General features: G+C 38.6%; 1 protein-coding gene across 2 annotated transcripts in view; it reads right to left on the reverse strand.

Moving 5' to 3' along the window:
* The window catches only part of PIGN (phosphatidylinositol glycan anchor biosynthesis class N), a 99,356-nt gene that overhangs the window by 20,288 nt on the left and 59,871 nt on the right, over positions 1-19,197 (reverse strand). For both annotated transcript variants that reach the window (XM_074146242.1, XM_074146243.1), the window contains exons 14-20: positions 18,754-18,890; positions 17,604-17,703; positions 17,378-17,470; positions 15,870-15,961; positions 11,393-11,504; positions 5,985-6,093; positions 2,099-2,201 (exon numbers count right to left, since the gene is read on the reverse strand). In XM_074146242.1, the coding sequence (XP_074002343.1) occupies positions 2,099-2,201; positions 5,985-6,093; positions 11,393-11,504; positions 15,870-15,961; positions 17,378-17,470; positions 17,604-17,703; positions 18,754-18,890 (746 nt within the window). The remainder of the gene's footprint in view (positions 1-2,098; positions 2,202-5,984; positions 6,094-11,392; positions 11,505-15,869; positions 15,962-17,377; positions 17,471-17,603; positions 17,704-18,753; positions 18,891-19,197) is intronic.

A 19,197-nucleotide genomic window follows, 5' to 3' on the forward strand; every position in this document is an offset into this window, starting at 1 on the left:
TGAAGTTTAAAGCCATGCAGTAATTAAATGGTAAAAGCAGGAGAAACAGAGGCTGCTGTCATGTTTTGCACCTATTTACTTATTTGATGGCTGCCACAATGTTGGATGACTGCCCTTTGTGTCATCATTAATTTTAACAAAACTGGAATAAAATTAGAAAGAAACAGGGAAAAAAATATCACATTTGGCATCTGTAAAATAAAAAGAGCATTATATTTTTTTTCTTTACCACATACCAGTCCATTGCAACAGCAGCATCAAGTCGTGCTCTAACCAAGGCAGCTAAGCTATTCTAGCTAGACCCCTGACCTCAGAGGAGTACTTCTGGCTTCTGCAGCACTCAAACACAGAAAACTGTGAGTATGCTTACATGAGAGATTAAAATCCCCGGATAACTTCGGAGTATAGGTTGGCATTGGATAATACTAGTTTGTCCCTGCCCTCTAGATCTCAGTTGCACTTCATGGTGCCACTCAGTGATTTTTTTCTTTTGGGATAAAATTATACTACTGACACTGACTGTGACACTAATACTGACAAGATTGTGGTTTTTCCTTTTTACTTTTTTCCTTCTTGGACACAGACTTGTCTAAAAATGAGAAAATTATTGCAATTAATCTTGATATTGTTTCTGTGTTGTGCCTCCCCACTAACACAGCTAACAAAGGAGTTTCAAACTGGCAAAAAAAAAAAAAAATTCGATAGACATTCCTGCTTTAATTATCACAATTATAAGCAGTCAATGAATATAAAGATGACAATGCTTGGGTTATCAGTAAAAAAAAAGTACCTGCAAGCTTCACAGTGGTCTACACTTGCCTACAAACTGAATGCCTTCAACTAAGACAGTGGCAACTGGTCACACGCAACCGTGCTCTTCAACTGGCTTCAATACTTCCATTTAACTGTACCTAGAGAGGTGCCATAATTACCTAAGCAAGGCACTGGGTTATTAATACATGATATAACAGAGCACTGAGGAGAGAAACACCGGATACTTGGCACTGAGCATCTTGCTTTGTTTGTTTTTTAAGAATTATTGCAAAATTTGTTGGTCTATTTGAACATTGTAGGAAGACTGTAGGGAGCTGTCAATGTGTAAGGGGTCTGGTGCAGGACCAAAATACAAAGGGGGAGGTTACCAGTCTGAAAGAGCATAACATTAATGCTTTATTCAGTAGCCAGGATAGGCTAAGAAGGTCAAGTATAAGAGTGTGTGTGGACAGAAGGTAAGATTAGGATCAAAACCTTAATGGGGAAGTGGGAGGAAGGGGAGGCAGGAGATTAAAAAAAAGAGATATGCTTCATCTGAAATGAGAGGATCCACAAGAGGCAGCTATTGTAAAATGTCTGCTGCAAGATATTTTATTCCACTTAATTTTCCATGGTAATTAAATCCAGAGGATAAGTGGGAGGGGAGGTGGAAAGAATGGTTCCTACACTCCCCATTAATTATGCTTTTAAGAGCTACTGAGTCTGGGGAAAAAAAGGGTTGGCTGACAGTGTTTTCTTCATTTACAAGCTCTGAGGAGTTTGTCTTCTATATGAAAAGAAGCAAGGCCTACACTTTATGGGGACTAGCATCCCTTTGCAAAAAGTTACTTCCATGAAAATCTCTCTGAATAAGATTCCCCTCATTTTAGGGTTACCTGTCTCCTGTTGAGTATCATTTAAGCCATAACTAGGCACCAGTGCTGAACAGCTGGGAGAGAAGGTTTTTTTTTTTGTTTTTGTGTTTTTTTGTTTGTTTGTTTGGGGTTTTTTTTGTGAGCAGAAAAGCACATGCCAAAACAACAAAAGATGCAAACTAAAACAGACTTATTTTGGTGCAAGATTGTTTGAATACATACTCTTTCAGTCACTGCTTGTTCTAGCTGAAAGGAATGTCAACAAAACAGATTGTTTATAATACAAGGAGAAATATGGAAGTTCCCCTGAAATTTTATTTAGGGAAGCAAACAGATAAATGGTGAGACTACAGCAGGAAGCACACATTACACCTTTGACAGAAATGTTAATGAGATTCAACAGACAGTTTCATATTTAGCCCTTGATTTTCATACGTAAGATCAACCCAAACAGAGTAAGCAAGAAGTACCCTGTGCTGAGGAGCAGGTAGGTGGACATCAGGGAGAGCAGTACACTGAACAGTCGCTGGAAGAGAAACGTAGGGCTCAGTAACGGCAACACCAAGGAAGAAACTGCAACAACGAGAGATTCATCAGTCAGTGCATGGAAAACATTTCATCCTCTCTAACAAGATAACATTCTTCAGACCTTGATGCTTTATGTACAGAAATTCAATATGGGTCATATAAGCCCTACTTTTCAGAAGTTACTTTTGCTAAAGAAAACCCAATGTTTGGAGTGTTTAATATTTATTAAAAGGAATTTTTGTTCTCTATCATGTTAATTCCCTGGCTTTCTAGTTCACGCCCTTAATAATTCCTCACGAACTACTGTTCCCTTAAGATAACGCAGAAGCATTATCCCAAAAAAAGGTCAAACATGACTGTTTAATACGACTCTATGAACCACTTACCATGGACCTGAGGACCTCCAGCAGCCCAAAGACTGCAGTCACAGAGCCATTGCTCTACTGGATTAGATTAGGAAACCTGCCACATTCTGAGCTGCAACTGAAAATACTGGTAGTACATATACAGAAACTACCGACTTCTTGAACTTGAAAGTTTCAAAACAGGAACATTTGAAGGAACTACAGGGGACCTATCTGTTGTGACTCATGCCTCTTGCCTTTAACTTGTAATGCATTTCTCTAATGCAGGTGGAGGATCTAAAGAGTGGTGTGTTGCTCCTTAGTGTGGTCCATTGCTCAGCTGCCCTGTCGGCCCTGGTTAGCAGAGTCCGTGCTGCCCCTAAAGAGACTTCACTAGCTGGGAAACTTCTGCAGACGAGGACAGGGCCCAGTGGTTTGCAGGAGGTGAGGAAAATTGGGAAGAGAGGAAATGGGATACTGGAAGTGTCAGTACAGAGAAAGAAAAGTGGAGGAAAAGTGGCCAGTGCTTGAGGCAAGAAAAGGGAGAAAGAAAAGCACTGTTGTGATTTCATCTTTAAACCTGATTTTTTTAATATGAAAATTTTATGCCTTTATGAAGAAGTGCATTGAGAAATAACATCGGTGTGATTCTTCGTTTTGCTATAGTGCCCTCAATCACTCAAAGACTGCATCAACAGTAAGCCATAATTAATTCTATTAAGGAACCAAAATACAATTGTAATATATGGGAAGTGTTCACTTTTTTTTATTGTCATACTATACTTTAGTATTTACAATAAACGTATCGACAATAGAGAGATGAGGCTGTTACTAAAACCTGTGGGTCAGCATGTTTTATGTTCTGGCTTTCAGCCTTGGCCGCTGCGACAATTACAAAATAAGTGACTTCATTTTAAGGGTGCTTCAGTCTTTCAGCATCACTTGTAGCTTTTTATACTTAAAGAAGGTCCAGCTCAAGGAGGAACTCCAGGGACCTTACCACAAGTCAGAACAGCTGAAAAGAAATTCAGTGTGGCAACCAGCCTCTGTGAATGACACTCAACAGATCAGATGTGCATCGCTCTCTGGGCGCAACCACAGATGACAACAGATGAGTGGCTGGTGTAGATGATAATTAGCCATTCCCTTCCATCTCTGATGTGAGACATCAGATACTAACCATCAAAAGATCTGCAAGTTTCTGGCTGACCTATACAGATGTCTGTATGTGTCCTCTGCACACAGTTGTGACCCCAAATTCCTCAAAATTTGGCAAGGTGCTATGATAGAATTCTACTGATGAAAACTTTAAAATGTAACATACCTTCATTTGGAAATATCTGCTAGGATAAAGATGGTTCTGAAGAACATGGGAAGCAGCTAGATTCACTTTATGACTCCTAGTTTTACCTCTATGTTTGTGGTTAAGTCCACTGCACCAACCATAGAGCATAACAGCTAAAACCAGCTGGACACAGGCCTGCAGAAACCCACCATCACCAATTCATTTGCCTGGTTCTCCAAAAACCAGTCTTTCTTCAAACAAATAATTTTAGGCCTAAATTAAAACTTTAAACAAGATAGGCTTCATATTCATCAGAATAAATAGCTGGGGAGGGGGGAACAATTTGCTGGAAAACTTCAGAAGTCTCAATTCCAGCCCATCACTATTATGAATAAATACTGATAATTGCGTATTTCTCATTATATAAACACATACAGCGGTGCAAAATGAGAGTTTAACAAGTAGCAGTGTCATTCTTCCATAACTAAGCAAAAAGATGAAGAGGTGTTTGACTACCTGAAATGACACCAACCTTGGAAAAGCTACACTAGAAACCTTTGTACCTTAATTCTTACAACGCCATGTTTGTGGTAGATGGTAGGGACAAGGCAGATGCTAGTTGTGGTTATGCTAGTGACAAGGCATTTCTCTCCAACAGGAGTACTGAGGACACATTGTTGGATGCCTTAGCTTTTTACCTGCTTGGTTCTGTGTTTAATTATGTAAAGCAACTTCAACAAATGCATAAAGCTCCTTGTATATCATATCCACTTAAAATGATTACTTCCAGTCTGAAAGTCTTTGCTAAAATATTCAATACCACCATGGCAGCAAACTGACTTCTGTGTACACACAGTTTACTTCACTTTCAGGTTTATTTTTACCATAGAATCATCACCCAGAGCAAAGAGAATCTCTAATATACTTTTTCTTCATAACTCTAGACCTCTCTGACTGGTCAAATCATCTCTTAGATGAAAAAAGTTTTTTTTCTCACCCTTATACAGGAGAGGAAGATAACCTTTACCCTTAATTCCTGCTCCAGTAAGCCAAGCAGGACGTCATTGATTTCATTGACTTTACAACTGCAAGGGATTCATCCACACAGAGATCTCCACTTAGCTTTGAAGGCTATGAAGAGTTAGGAAAGCAGGATGTAAAGGAAAACGCTCCAAAGAAAACTACATTACAAAGAGAGTGTTGCTCACACACATTGATCACAAACAGTTGTAATAATTTCGGATCTCTTTGCTCAAACAGAAGCAGGATTGCCAAAAATGACAAGATCTGCTTAAGTTAAAACAATGTCACCAGTACAGAAATGTACACAATATATGACATCCATCAGCCAGATAGCAAGAGTTGTAATTCTTTCTTTTAGCAATATTTAAATTCCTAGTCCTGACTTTTAGCAAAGAGTTGCTGACAAACTTTGCATGGGATACATTTAGATGTAAAACAAATCTCACATTCCAGATCACTGTGGGATGAACAATGCCTAACGTCTTCTAACAGAGCCGTACAGAAATGATTTTATAGCTGAAATACCAAAGGTATTGCTTTACTGCATTCCATAACCCCGGTGATAATTACATTTGCTCTGTTTAATCAATCCTAAGATTTTAGAGTGGTGAAAACTCCATAGATTTGTCAATTGTTTTTTTCTTTAATAATTATGTTCTAATAGCTGTCAATCATACATTAGCATCATTAGTTCACAGGCATTTTGCAAGGCAGCTCTGAAAAGCACTTCCATATCCCAATGGTCTCCACCATCAGCTGCAAGTTCCAGTTTCTACTGAAACGCAACAACAATCTTTCCTTGCTTCCCTATGCTTAACTGGATGTCTGCAGAACATCTCAGATCACCTTTTATGTGGCTCCAAGTGAAACAAAAAGGGAATGTATCTTCATGATATTCAGAATATTCAAAACAAAAGACAAAGCTACTTGTAAATCAACATTGTTTGTCTTTTATTACAAACCTACAAAGTAGTAATATTTTAGAAGACTTTCTAACACATTCCTAAAAAAACTTCACTTCAGAAAGAATAGCGAACACACATAAGAACTAGTAGGAGTCAAATAAAGGAATATGTGCAAAAGTAAGCTGTTAATATAAAAGTCTCGCTGCCCCATACCCAACCACAAACCTCACAAACTATCAGCATACAAGTTTGGGAGGGAACATGTTCTTACCTAGAGTCATCCAGCTAATAATTTGATTCAATACAGGCAATCCCTGTTTGTTCTCAAGACTGTCATGGGTACTGCTCACAATGTATGTCGAAAGTGCAATACTCAACACCTAGAAAGAAGAATCAGGCAACAAAACACTTAATTAATGTATGGATCTCTGCCATCTCATACTAAATATGTAAATACACTTTAGAGTTGCATAACCACTTCATCTGAGTCAACATAAGAACAGGAAATTTGATATGTAGTGTCAAGTATTTCTAGCTTTTTACAATTTATGCTTTTCAACACCTCCTTCCAGGGTTTTTAAAATTCTTCTCATGGTTATTTATTTGTGCTATTTTAAAATAGTTTAAACAAGCGCTCTGGATCACTGGCTTGAAACGATACGCTCTTTGTCAAGAGTAACTCCTTAAATACTCATGTAAACCACTGAAAACAAACGCCTCCAGTTTTTTGAGGAGCACTTGTCCTCAAACAGCAACCACGAAGAACTAACAGAACCTCCGGCTTCACTGCAAGATGAGGTACAGGGTGAAGGAGAAGCCTAGTTAAGGCAAGAGCTTTGCATGGGCTGCACAGCTCCTGTAAGAAGAGACAGCAGCAGTAGAGCAGATTGGAGGTGGATTTTAAGAGATGGAAAGAAGCTGCAGTCTTAGCAGGCTGTTCAAATGAAATTGTCTTAACCACCTCAAGCAGAGCCCTCTGTCTTAGAGAAGCAGTGAAGCTGAAGAAGGTCTTTTTTTTTTTATGACTAATTCAAGAGACACCATTCAGTCATCAGGTAGGTGCAAAGAAAGCTTAGGAAAATTATCCCATGAGTCAGTTATTTTTGAAAGATTACAATTATCCAAGAAAATGCTTGAGCCAAATTTTCAATTACTGCTATTTATTCACAACTCTGCAGTTCCACTAAAAGGCAAATCAAGCATGCATGGTACTTTGCAAACATGTCCTTTAAAACTGCATTACGAGATATAATTGCTATTGTGGCTTTTTCTTTTTTTTTTGTGCAAAGCAACTACACAGTGTTCACATCTGTCACTTTTTACCATATGAACATCTGATATTTCCCTGACAGAGATACCCTGCAGAGATACCTAGTAGTACCTGCCCAGAGTATACACCCCACAGTCAGCATTGTCCTTTGGCCTGGTTTCACAAGTGCTCAGTATCTGCTGCTTCTATTTAATTTCAGGCCACAAGAACATGTAACTTGTATTTCTGTGTGACATCAATAAGGTAGGTCGAAGCATTAAGCCTCCAAAAGCTCAGGGAATCAGCCTCTTTAGACCTCTGATGTGTATTTAGGATGCTTTTGCCGTATTCAGACCAGATGTCTCCCCTTTGATATATTTTTTCAACCTCTTTTAGTGTCATGAGCTGTGGTAATCATTTTGCTATCCCCTAGCCACTGCTGAAGTCACTTTGCACTTACTTTTCTGTCATCTCCCATAATATACCTTGTGCCTTGGAAGACTTGTGATGAACTGTGCACATTAGTAAACCCAATTTACTGCCGCTAGATCTATGCCAGTGTCCAGGGAAGAGCCCAGCATCTGCTTTTATGATTCCTGTGTTCGTGGTTTAAGTAACGTTCAAACTGCTCTCAGCTTTCACCAACAACTCCAGGTCTGTGAAACAGTGCAGATGCAACCTGGAGATGCAAACTGTGGTCTCCAGCCAAGAATCTGACTTTTTTCCCCCTTCACAACCTTCTTTGAAGTTCAGAGATGTTTCTTGAACAGTTAAGAGCTGGCTTCTCAGAAACACTCATCTATAGGTCACAGCTTGAAAGAAAAAACCAAGGGTGACATCTGCAGTCCCAGCACCTCTTTGCCAGCAGCTCTGGTTGGGAGCTTTTCTTAAGCATCTAGTATGGTAACAAACCATAGAGAGAATGGTAGGAGAACCAGCACCTGGTACAGCTGGACTGTACACAAGGCTGGACGAAAACACTCCTCTGGTCTCCTAGTTCCACCAATATGACATGGATTCCTACTGTTTATTTCTCCTCCTAATTTAGAAGAGAAAACTAATAAACTGACCACCTGGGACACACATGAAGCTCAAGCCTCCTAGGAATAATAACTTGGCCCAACATTATCAACCAATGGAAACAGCAGTATTTTTGGTAGTGCAGCAAAAACTGACTTCACCTATGAAACTGCTGGCAAAGAGAAACTGGTGTTTACTCCAGAAAAAAATATTAAGTTGTACAGTAAGCACTGCAGCAGTCTAGCTGATGGATTAGAAATAACTCCTCTTTTTCACCATTCCTGAAGCTTTAATGACTTCTCAAAGATAGTATTAACTAAAAGACAATTCTCTCCTTGCCATAGCAAACAACATTCAGTAAAAACTGTTATTCCTGCTTTAATGATATGAATAGAAAACTTGAGAAACTCTTGGCAATTTTCAGAATCTGTGAGAGTCTAATTAGTATCTTTTCCCTCAAGTAAACAGTGACATGTATTAAAACATTAAAATTAGATCTAAACATAACTGAAGTGTTTGTAACAGAAGTGTAAATGTAACCATATGAAGTTACTCAAGCTTGCATTTTTACTTTTAGAAATGTCTTTATATGCTTTTGCTGAAAAATAACTTTGTGGTGGGGCTTTTTTGTTTCTTTAAGGTTAATACCCATGTTGGAGATCTATAGTGTATAGGTACAAAAATCAGTCACTAAATTTGTAGCCTGTAAATGGCCTCTCAGATCCATATGTAGTTCATACTCATTTGCTAAGGTGTACATCAAAGGGAATTATCTTTTCTGTGGAGGCTACATGCAAACTGGTGGGGTTTTTTTACCTATTCTGAAGGTCTCTGCCAGCTCTGGTTTCTTTTCGACCAAAAGGAGAGCAATTAATGTAATGGAACAAGCTTTGTTCCGTACCAGACATGGTATCTTCACTACAGGCTAATTCCCAGACGGAAAAGGAAACTCACTTGGACAAGAAAGAAAAAAGCTGCTTTCAGAAGAGAAAAAAATTCATCATAAGCACAACAAAAAGCCTAGACTATGCTGAATTCCTCTCTTTCTCTGACTGAAATTGGAAGAGAACTGAAAAGGGAAGTGTCTTTATTCAGATGCAATTCCAAAATAACTTGCAAAGAACAACTCTACGAACTACCTGAGTCTTTCGGAACTATTATCTTATTTCTTGTATAAAAATGTATGTCACCCCAAATAAGCAGATAGGTGAAATGAAGGATTTAAAAGAGGGTTCTTGCACACAGCAGACACTACCAAAACAAAGAGGAAAAGGATATTAAAAAAAAAAAGTACTCAGGGGATCCTGATCAGAGAAGTTTGGCAAGATCAGTAGGCTTTTTACTAAAAGGAAAAAAACCTAGAAACATCAGCTATTCCTTTTCCATTGAGCAATTCAAAGGCTTTTAGTCAGAGCTGAACCTACCCAAGAGTTTAGCAGAATCCCCAAGACAAACGATAAAGAGTACAAGGAAGGGCCACCATACTTTCCCTTCCAATTCAGTGAATATTTGCCAGGAAAGTGGCACACAAAGACCTCTAGCAAATTAATCTATCTTCTCATTTCCCAAAATGAAGAAACATCAACCAACCAATCTTAGTTTCCTGTCTAGGAAGGAACAATGTTATCAGAGGAAAACATGACCTTCAGTCACTGCCTCCAAACACCACACACAGGGGAGCTGAAAAAAGTACTTTTAAGAAAACCTTTGTCAGATGCAAAGCAGGAACCTGATCACGTGTGCTTATGTATATGAATGTCAGTGCCCTCATCACTGGCTGTCATTGCAAAATAGGTATGTTTCATCTGACTAGATGATTCATCTCACCCTTAAAACTGCCTGGGAGCTATAAACCAAAACGCTCTAAACCAGCATTTTTGATGATTACCCACTTCCCTGTCCCCACTGAAAACTCCCACTCAAAAGAAAAAGGGGAACAAGGGAATTCCATTGCCTAGAAATACTAGTCTTCTGAAACATTTTCTTATGCAACCTAACTGCAAAACAAGTTATTTACTTAGAAACATGCAATGTCCTTTTCTCCCTCTAAGTCTGAATACTCTCCCCTCCCAATCCTTTCCTTACCCTGAGTGTGAATGGTGCATCCCACATTTTCCATTCCCAAGTAAGCTTTTGAAATAAAAATCTAATAGAGACTAGTAATTAGATGTCACTATTGTAAAATATCCTCTGATTAAGAAGCAATTTGAGGAGCTTTATGATCTTCTTGAAGGTTGGGAGAAAAACGATGACGTTACTCGCTGAACAAGCAGGCAGAACATTTTTATCTAATTAAGTATCTCAGGGTTCTGTGAGTGAATTTCCTGATTCTCTAAAGTTGGCTTAAGAGTAGTCTGGCATTACTTTTTGACTACAGTTCTAATTCATCATCATAACTTGTAAGCTTCTCCACAAAGTTACACCGCATAAGATGCTGCAGCAGTTGCATAGTGAGCTGACGTTGGCCCACCCATCTACTCTCTCACTCCCCCCTCCAGTACAATTTGTTTTCAGGCATTCCAGTGAGAAATCCTCTGCTGAGTATATACTGGAAATAGCTGTCCTAAATACTTAGGAAAGGAACTGATACCTCTTTTCCACAGTTAAGCTTGAAAAGATAAGAGAAACCATCAGCACATTATACATGTGTGTGTGTGCTCAGGTAAAGGCATTTTAAGCATTCATTATTCTTGCCCCCCCTCCTTTTAACCAATTTGAGCTCCATACCTAAATCACTGATATAATGCTCAATAAGAAACTCCAGTATGTAAGTCATAACCAATAAAGCTGGTCCTGAAATAAAACCATTATCTTGTAATAAGTTAAAAAAAAATTAAAAAAGAGGATAGCAGACGTGCAAGGTATTATTAGAATCTCAATTAGCTAGAGAACTCTAGAACTTAATTAGCACCTACTATGAGAAGATCTACCTTTTTCATGAAGCTATAAAGAAAAAAAATAATCTCATATTTCATCTGAAAGAAGATTTAACCAACGGAAAACCCAGCTCTGTATCAGTCTCGCATTGTGATTCAACAGCCAAAAACTGGAAAGAATCCCCTGAACTAGCAAGCCCGTGCAGTTCCTACAAAGGTCATTGCAAGTTACAGACACAGACTGAAGCTCTCAAAATCTCCGAGTAGAGCATCAAAATGTGTATGCACCTCTGTGTATCAATACACATAAATATGCACGGATAAGCTTTCGGGAACACAGCATTATGATATTTAAAACACATATTACCATGAGCGCATGGTCCTTTTGAAACAGTCAAGGGGAAAACTCTTAGGAACAATAATTTTCTTCCTGAAAACTGTGACCTCGGTAGGAATATGTTCTTAGAAAGCATGTAAAAATTTGCACAAAAACCCCCTCTTAATATTCAGAATTACGGAAAAGTATTAACTGACCTGATAAAAATGTATTTTCAGATCTTCGTTATTTCTGTACTTATTTTCACTTTTACAAAGCGATCCCAGTGAGAAGCAAGAGATCAAGAGAGTCAGCAAACCAGCTGCTATTCTGTAAAAACAAACAAAAGAACAATAAAATCCCAGACAGTATCATCAAAAGGTTCAGGAAATTTTCATCCAAGTGTTCTTCATCAAGATTTAATAATTCATTACAGTATCAAGACTTAATGTGTTAAGGCAACTTCAACATCCAACTTCAGAAAAACAAAACCCAACCCAGAATCAAGTGTGGTTTGTTGTTTTGTTTTGGTTTTTTTTTGTTTTGTTTTGTTTTGTTTTTGTAGTGGCTGGTAGGGGTTTTTTTTTGGGGGGAGGGGGCTGTGGGTGTGTGTTTGTGGGTTTGGGTTGGGTTTTTGTTTGTGAGGGTTTTGTTTTTTATTTTTTATTATTTTTTTTTTAATACAAGCTTGCCATCAACAAATATATTTATGTTCTTCTTATGGCAGTGGCAAAAAAAAAAAAAAAAAAATCTCCATTTTGGCCATATCTGATCTGTCACCCATTATTTTTAGGCACTTTCGATTACCTCCAAATAATATTTTGAACAAAATAGTGGCAGCTATCAGTGATATAGTTAGCAGTTTCAAGTTTGTCAGGTTTGTCATCTAACAGGGTAATTACACCACCAGTACTATCAAACACATAGCTTTGTTTAAATGCAACAGCAAGACTAACTGGAAGATTGTCACTCATCACGAAAACACAGGAAAAAAAATAGCACTTGGCAGTATTGAGTAAATCTGCTAACTATGACACTGTTCCAAAGTAACAGACATGATTCACTAAAGGACCAATACTAATATCACCTCCATTTGTCTTCCTGCAGTCATCAAGCAAGCAGGGGAACTGTAAAGGCAGCAGAAGTTTCCTGCATGTATTTCTCTGTCATGCTACAACCTTGATATGGAAGTAGTCAAACCACACAGCCCTTGCTTCCACTTGTTCCTTGGCATCTCTACTGAGGGACCACTGACAAAAATGTCCATTTGTGACTGCTCCGCTCATTGTGTTTTCTCAGGCATAACACAAAAATGTACAAATACCTCATATTCATTGAAATCAGGCTACATAGGTCGATCTCAATAGCAATTTTCAAGTAATGATCCAACCAATACAAGAACACAGTTGCAGGCTACTTGCTCACAGAATGGAGATTGAAAGGTATCTCTGGAGATCAGTCTAGTCCAACTCCCTACTCAAAGCAGTGCCAACTACAGCATGCTGCTCACGCCTGTGTCTAGCTGGTGTTGAATACTTCCACTGATGGAGACTCCACAACCTCTCTGGGGAACCTGTTGAGCGCGTGACCTCCCTCAGTGTAATAAAGCTTTTTCCTTACGTTTAAATGGAACTTCCTGTATCTGAATTTTTGCCCATTTCTCTGTCTTCTTTATTCTTCTCTCCCAGACAGGTATTTATATCATTGATAAGATACTCCTGAGTCTTCTGTTCTCCAGAATAACCACTTCCAGCTCTCTCAGTCTCTCCTCCAGGATAAGCAGTCGCAGCTCTCACTTGTTTTCCTGTGACAGATGCTCTAATCCCCTACTCAACAGCCATTCTCTGGAGCTGGTCCAGTATGTCCACATCTCTCTTTCCAGAGAGCCCAGAACTGGACACAGCACTTTCAGATGCATCTCATCAGGCCTGAGTAGAGAGGAATAATCACCTTCCTCATCACCATCCTGGTGATGCCAAGGACACCACTGGCCTCTCCTGCAAGGGGCACACTGGTGGCTTGTGCATGGAAATTACTTCTGCTCAGGTGCGGAACTTCGAACTTCCCTTTTCTGAACTTCATGAGCTTCCTGTCTGCCCATTTCTCCAGCTTGTTGATTTCTCTTTGAAGGGCATTATGTCCATACGCTGCATCAACCACTTCTCCCAGTTTTGTATCACCTGCAAACTTGTTGAGGGTTCATTCTGTCCCATCATCTAGGTCACTAATGAAGATGTTAAAACAGTACTGGCCCCAGTACCAACCCCTGCTGTACACCACTAGTGACTAGCCTCCAGCTGGACTTTGTGCCGCTGATTACAATCCTTTGAACTCGACAGTTTAGCCTGTTTCCAGTCCACCTCACTGTCCACTGATCTTGTGCATCATCAGTTTGTGTACGAGGATATTATGGGAGACAGTACCAAAATCCTTGCTGAAGTCAAAATAAACAATATTCACTGTTCTCCCCTGGCTCACTGAGCCAGTCTTCTCATCTTAGAAGGCTACCAGGTTGGTCCCCTTCATAAATTCATGCTGACTACTCCCAATAACCTTCTTGTCCTTCCTATGTTTAGAAATGGTTTGGTTCCAGGATTAGTTGCTTGAGTACCTTTCCAGGGATTGAGGTGAGGCTGACCAGCCTGTAGTCCCCTGGATCCCTGTCTTGCCACTCTTGAAGATAGCAGCGAGAACATCTGCTTTCTTCCAGTCCTCAGGAACCTCTCCTACCAGCTGTTGCCGCAACTCTTCAAAGACTAGCACAGTGACATTAGCCAGCTCCCTCAGCCCTCTTGGGTGTATCCCATCAAGGCCCATAGACTCATGCACGTGCAATTTGTTTAAGTGTTCCCTAACCTGATCCTCTTCCACTAAGGCTATGACTTTCCCACAGGTCTCAGCAGTCCGAAGGCTGGGGTTTCCTGATGGCCAGTCTTACCAGTAAAGATGAAGACAAAAGAAGGCCTCAGCCTTTTCCATGTCCTTTATCACCAGATCCCAATTAGCAGCAGGGCCACACTTTCCCTAGTCTTCCTTTTGCTGCTGTACGCTGTCTTGTACTTTACATCCTACATCAGATTCAACTCCAGGAGAGCTTTGGCTTTCCTAATCTATCCTGCATATGCAGACAGGTCTCCTGTGCTCCTCCTGGGTCACCTGACCCTGCTTTCACCTCCTGTATGCTCCTTTTTTATGACTGAGCTGAGTCAGCAGCTCCCTGTTTGTACCATACAAGTTTTATTAATGTACTGAAGAAGCCCTGACCTGATGTATAGTGCCACTGCTCAAGAACAGATTTAATAAATGCACCTGTTTCTCACTGGTACTCTAATTTCTTCATCCTCTATCTTCTCTCCCAGCATCTCCTTATATTCAATATCCTGAAGTTTCACATATACATATATTTTTAATTGTTGCTTCAAGCCTTTTCAGCTTCAAAACTCCCTTGACAAGATTCCAACGGCTGCAAACTGTTTCAGAGGTACAATGTTTCATAAGAATAATAAATAGGAAGATGTACAGCCTGGGTAAGGTGAATGGAAAGAAGTGTCGAGGAGGAAGATCTGAAGATAATTTAATTCCATTTTGATTTCTAAGCTGTGCTCAAATGTTCTAAATAATAAAAAATCCCTCAGTTTGGATCAGCAGAAATACATATATGTGTACATACAGTTGAGAGGTTGTTAATACAGCCAAAGCAGATTGTCCTGAATATTTCTAACGGGCCAAAGCACCAAGACTAAGAAGGGTTTTCTACAGATATATTTAAATCATAGTGAAAAACATTGTGGCAGAGTGTCAATAATTTTGGAAATATCTGGGCTCATAATTCTACCTGTAATCATATATTACTGCTCAAATCCCATATTTTACTGAGGATCTGGCACCCGGGCTCCAACGGGTCATAGTATCTTCTGCGAGACAGCAGAAGGAGCCGTTGCCATCCAGGTCAATTCAAATGTCTCTCTGCAGTAACTACAATGATACCACAAGCCTAACGCCTTCAGACCAACCACCTGGATAGCATCCAGATATAAGAGAATGCTTGTATAATGAAAGAGTAGCTCAAAAGAGGAGAGGGACAGATGACAAAGATGCACTAGAAAAAAATGCAAATCAACAACTGTAGGAAATATCAGATGAGCAGCACGGAGAAGCAGAACTGGAAAAAGAAGATACAAAGGAGACACCAAGGAAGAAGAGAGCTCTGCCTATCCTATTTGTTCTATTTCCCTGAATATTTCATTAGGTACAGAGTGCTACTCAAAGACAGATTATTCAAAATTACATGAAGGAATTCAGAAAGATGCTGTCAAAGTAAATTGCTTTTGAACAAATGTTCTTATTCATGTCAGTGGTATTTACCATGTTTGCACCCCAGTGAAGCTCTCCCTCTAATGATAACCTTTATTTTCATGTAAAATTTGCAGGTTTTTGTATTTTGAGAAATGTTTCCCTCTACAAGAAATTACAGAATAATGCAAAGAGCAAATCGATGTGGCAAAAGAATTAAAAGTCTATTCTCATTCACATTAGTGAATAACCAAGGTCTCTATAATCATGTTATTTAAATTCTGAATTTCAATACCTGTCTCGGCCAGCTTTCAACAATACAATTCCTCATATATATCAAAAGTCAGCCTAAATTTTGAATATCAAAGAGGGAAATAAGTTTAAAGAAGATGAGAGTCTTACACCAGAGAAATGTTTGGTTCTCTTCCTACAACAGGCATTAAAGGAAATATTGCCAGGAGCACACACAGAAGAGTCCAGATCAATGCTGTTCTCTGGAAGAAGAAAAACAAATGGGATTTTTTGGAGGTCATGTGGACAGACAATTGAGACACTTGTCTAATCAGAAAAAAATACTTCAGCGAACTACTAACAGCTACTAGCATCTCCTACAGGCAAAACCCCCTGCATCTATCAAGAGTAAAATTAACTTAAAAAAGGGCACAGGGTCATTGGTATTACAGCACTTCAATTTAATACAGAAAAGAATCTCATTTACACAGCCGTCAAAATCTTATCAAAGACTATGAGAATTAAAGCTAAGCTTATACTTAAAATCACTTTCTCAAAGTGTGGCCTTCACATTGCAGTCATCAAAAAGCTGATGAATAACCTTATGGAAGAAAGGAATAAAACTAATCTCATCAGAACTTTGCAGCTGCTAGCTAATCACCTATTCTCTAGCAATATTGTAACATTTTCCAGTTTTTGAATCTGAATGCCATTTGATTTAACCACCATAATCATCTACATAATTCCCAACTCTTTGCTAGGAGGGGGAAAAAAACCACCAACCTATCCCAGGTATTTTACTCTAAATAGAAACATTAAGAGTTACACCACTTAAAGTTTTCAAGTTCAAGTCAGATTCAAGTTCTGAAAGGAAATGTTCAGTGCTACAAAACATCTTCTGTGTATACCCAGCTTTAAGACAAGTTACTTGATGACAATAAAAAAAGGTAAATAAACAAATACAAGCCTCCATCTTGACAGTTCTTGCAAAGCAAGATTTAGCAATTTCACTCCGTTTTATTTGTTTTTAATTAAAATGTTAATGTTACCCCAGAACTCTAGATTTTAGGTATCCTATGAAATAAAGAGATGTTTGAATAAACTAATAGAAGAAATATCTCTTATATTAAAGGTTGTGCCACTTCACACCCATAACTACAAAAGTTGATTTTTTTTTTCCCTGGGAACAACAGCACAGAAATCTGCCTCTGAGGAACAACGTGTGCCAGCTGATTGCAGACAATTATGAATCAACAAGAGTTTTTCAGTTGTTTTCAATTTTTTTTTTTTGATAAATAATCATATTACTAAAATGGTGGCACTTTCACCCATTGTGCACGTCAACATTTTTGCCACTGTGACATTTTGAGAAATGATGTGCATTTCATATGATTTTAAGTCAAGCATTTTTTAGTTATCATTAACAACAGAAAACTGATAGTTAACTCATAGCTACCCCAAAATTCTTAAGCAGTCTTATTACTTTTCTTGTATAACAGATCTATCCAGATCATATTAAACTCCCTTGCCTGGCTACATGCTGCTCATGACAGAGATCAGAATAAGAGCATAAGCGAACAAGAATCTAGAGCAGCATTCCAAAGAGACCAGTCCCATCCTAAGATGCAATCAGCTGCTAGCCATTTAAAATGCTCTTTTTAAGCAAAGCAATACAGTACCTTTGCTTGAACCCACAGCTGTGTGATCACTGGCCAGCCAGCAAAGACAAGAAGACCAATAGTAAGGGTAGAGCGGTAGAAAAAGCTGAAGACCTAGTGAAAAAAAAAAAAAAAAAATCCAACAGAAGACTGAAAAACAAGCACATTAATAAAACTTAGAATTCCTCAAAGAGGTAGAATGCAAGCAATGAGATACCCTGTTCATACATATGGATAAAATACTTACTAGTATTTCAATTCCCAGTGTACAAACCAAGAGGAATCCTATAGACTGACCAATACGAAGTGACAAGAGATTTGTGGCAAGGTCTTGAATAACAGGAAGTCTGTTCAAAATGATGGAACAAGATAGTAATTGTTTTAAAAAAACAGAAATAATATAGGATTTTACCTCTGAAGGGCGGGGAGAGGGTCAGAACACAGAAATGTTTTAGGTATTGCTGATCCTGCCTGCTGTTTAGAAACAGCAGGTGATGGCTTGAGGCTCCTTCTGCCCAGTTTTACTCAATATCAAATCTACAATAAAACCCTCCAAGCTTTTTCCCTCCCATTTCTGGCACATCTTCGCCAGTATTTGGACAAACTTCAGATTACTCTTTATCCAAATCAACTCTGCGTTTATGAATATTTTTGGTTATGCTGTGCTTAACGTCCGTCATAACTGATGAAACATTCAGAAGCTTTAGAGAGAGGAAAAAAACCCCAGTTCGTTTTTCCAGTGTTTTATGAGGCAGCTCATTATCTAACTGCAGTTGGTCTCATTTTCTCTGAATAATACTGAGTTGGTATCTACAGAATTGCCAGCGGGTTAGGTAAGTAATAGAAATCAGAAGGTAACGAGCGTTTTTTTGATTTGGATAAAAGGAGATCCAAACAAGACAAGTTTGTTTCAATATCAGAGCACAATCCTCAATGTGACAAACACACATTCTTCAAATGCAGCTGGAGTTCAGCTTATTTGACACTTTGCAGGGTCAGACTATTTCAAAAAAATTACTGAAGAAAAGGAACAATCTGTCCCATTTTATAAAAGAAGTCAGCTGCTGCAGGTATTTGCCCAAGATTTTAGCATCCTGTTGCTACAGTTACAAGAGTACTAAAAACATTTTGTCTTGGAAACACATTAATTTATTGTTGTTAATAGAAAAGATATCTTCTAGAATTGGCAGATGTATCATTCAGTTTGGAAACTATTCTATATGTCAAGTGAAATATAAACCAGAGTCCTCTAAAATGTCTTAGGAAGCATTTTGGGAAGTTTGATAAAATTATATCTAACTTTTTCTCCCAAACTTATGGGAAAAATTTAGCTGTCAACAAAAAGGAAGCACAGACCTGGTTTTAGACATTCTTTGTAAAATGTATTCTTTACTTACTCTCTCACAACTGCATACCACACTGGTACTGGCAAGAGACAGTATACGTAGTATGTCCAAGGACATGTTTGAATCAACAGGAAAAAAGCTATTATCATTCCAACAAAGGCAAAACTGTAGAAGAGAACTGTAGATTCCTGAAAAAAAACCAAATGGTTGGACAAACATTCCTGAAACAGCAATAAAAAATTTTAAACTGCATGCTATTTTCCATTTGTTAGTTACACAGTACAGTAAATGTTATTTTAACACAGTCACTCAAGCGGCCTTGTGTCTATGGACACAAGTCCGGATACTGTTTCTAGCCAGATGAAAAAAATTTTGATTTGAAGATCTAATTCTAAATATGTCCTGCAGTAAAATCTGCACAGGCAAGGCACACTTGTACAATGTGGAAGCCCAATGTATGCAATCTTATATATGTTCAATGGATACTTGAAATCC

Source organism: Numenius arquata, chromosome 4 (assembly GCF_964106895.1).
Source record: "Numenius arquata chromosome 4, bNumArq3.hap1.1, whole genome shotgun sequence".
NCBI lineage: Eukaryota > Metazoa > Chordata > Aves > Charadriiformes > Scolopacidae > Numenius > Numenius arquata.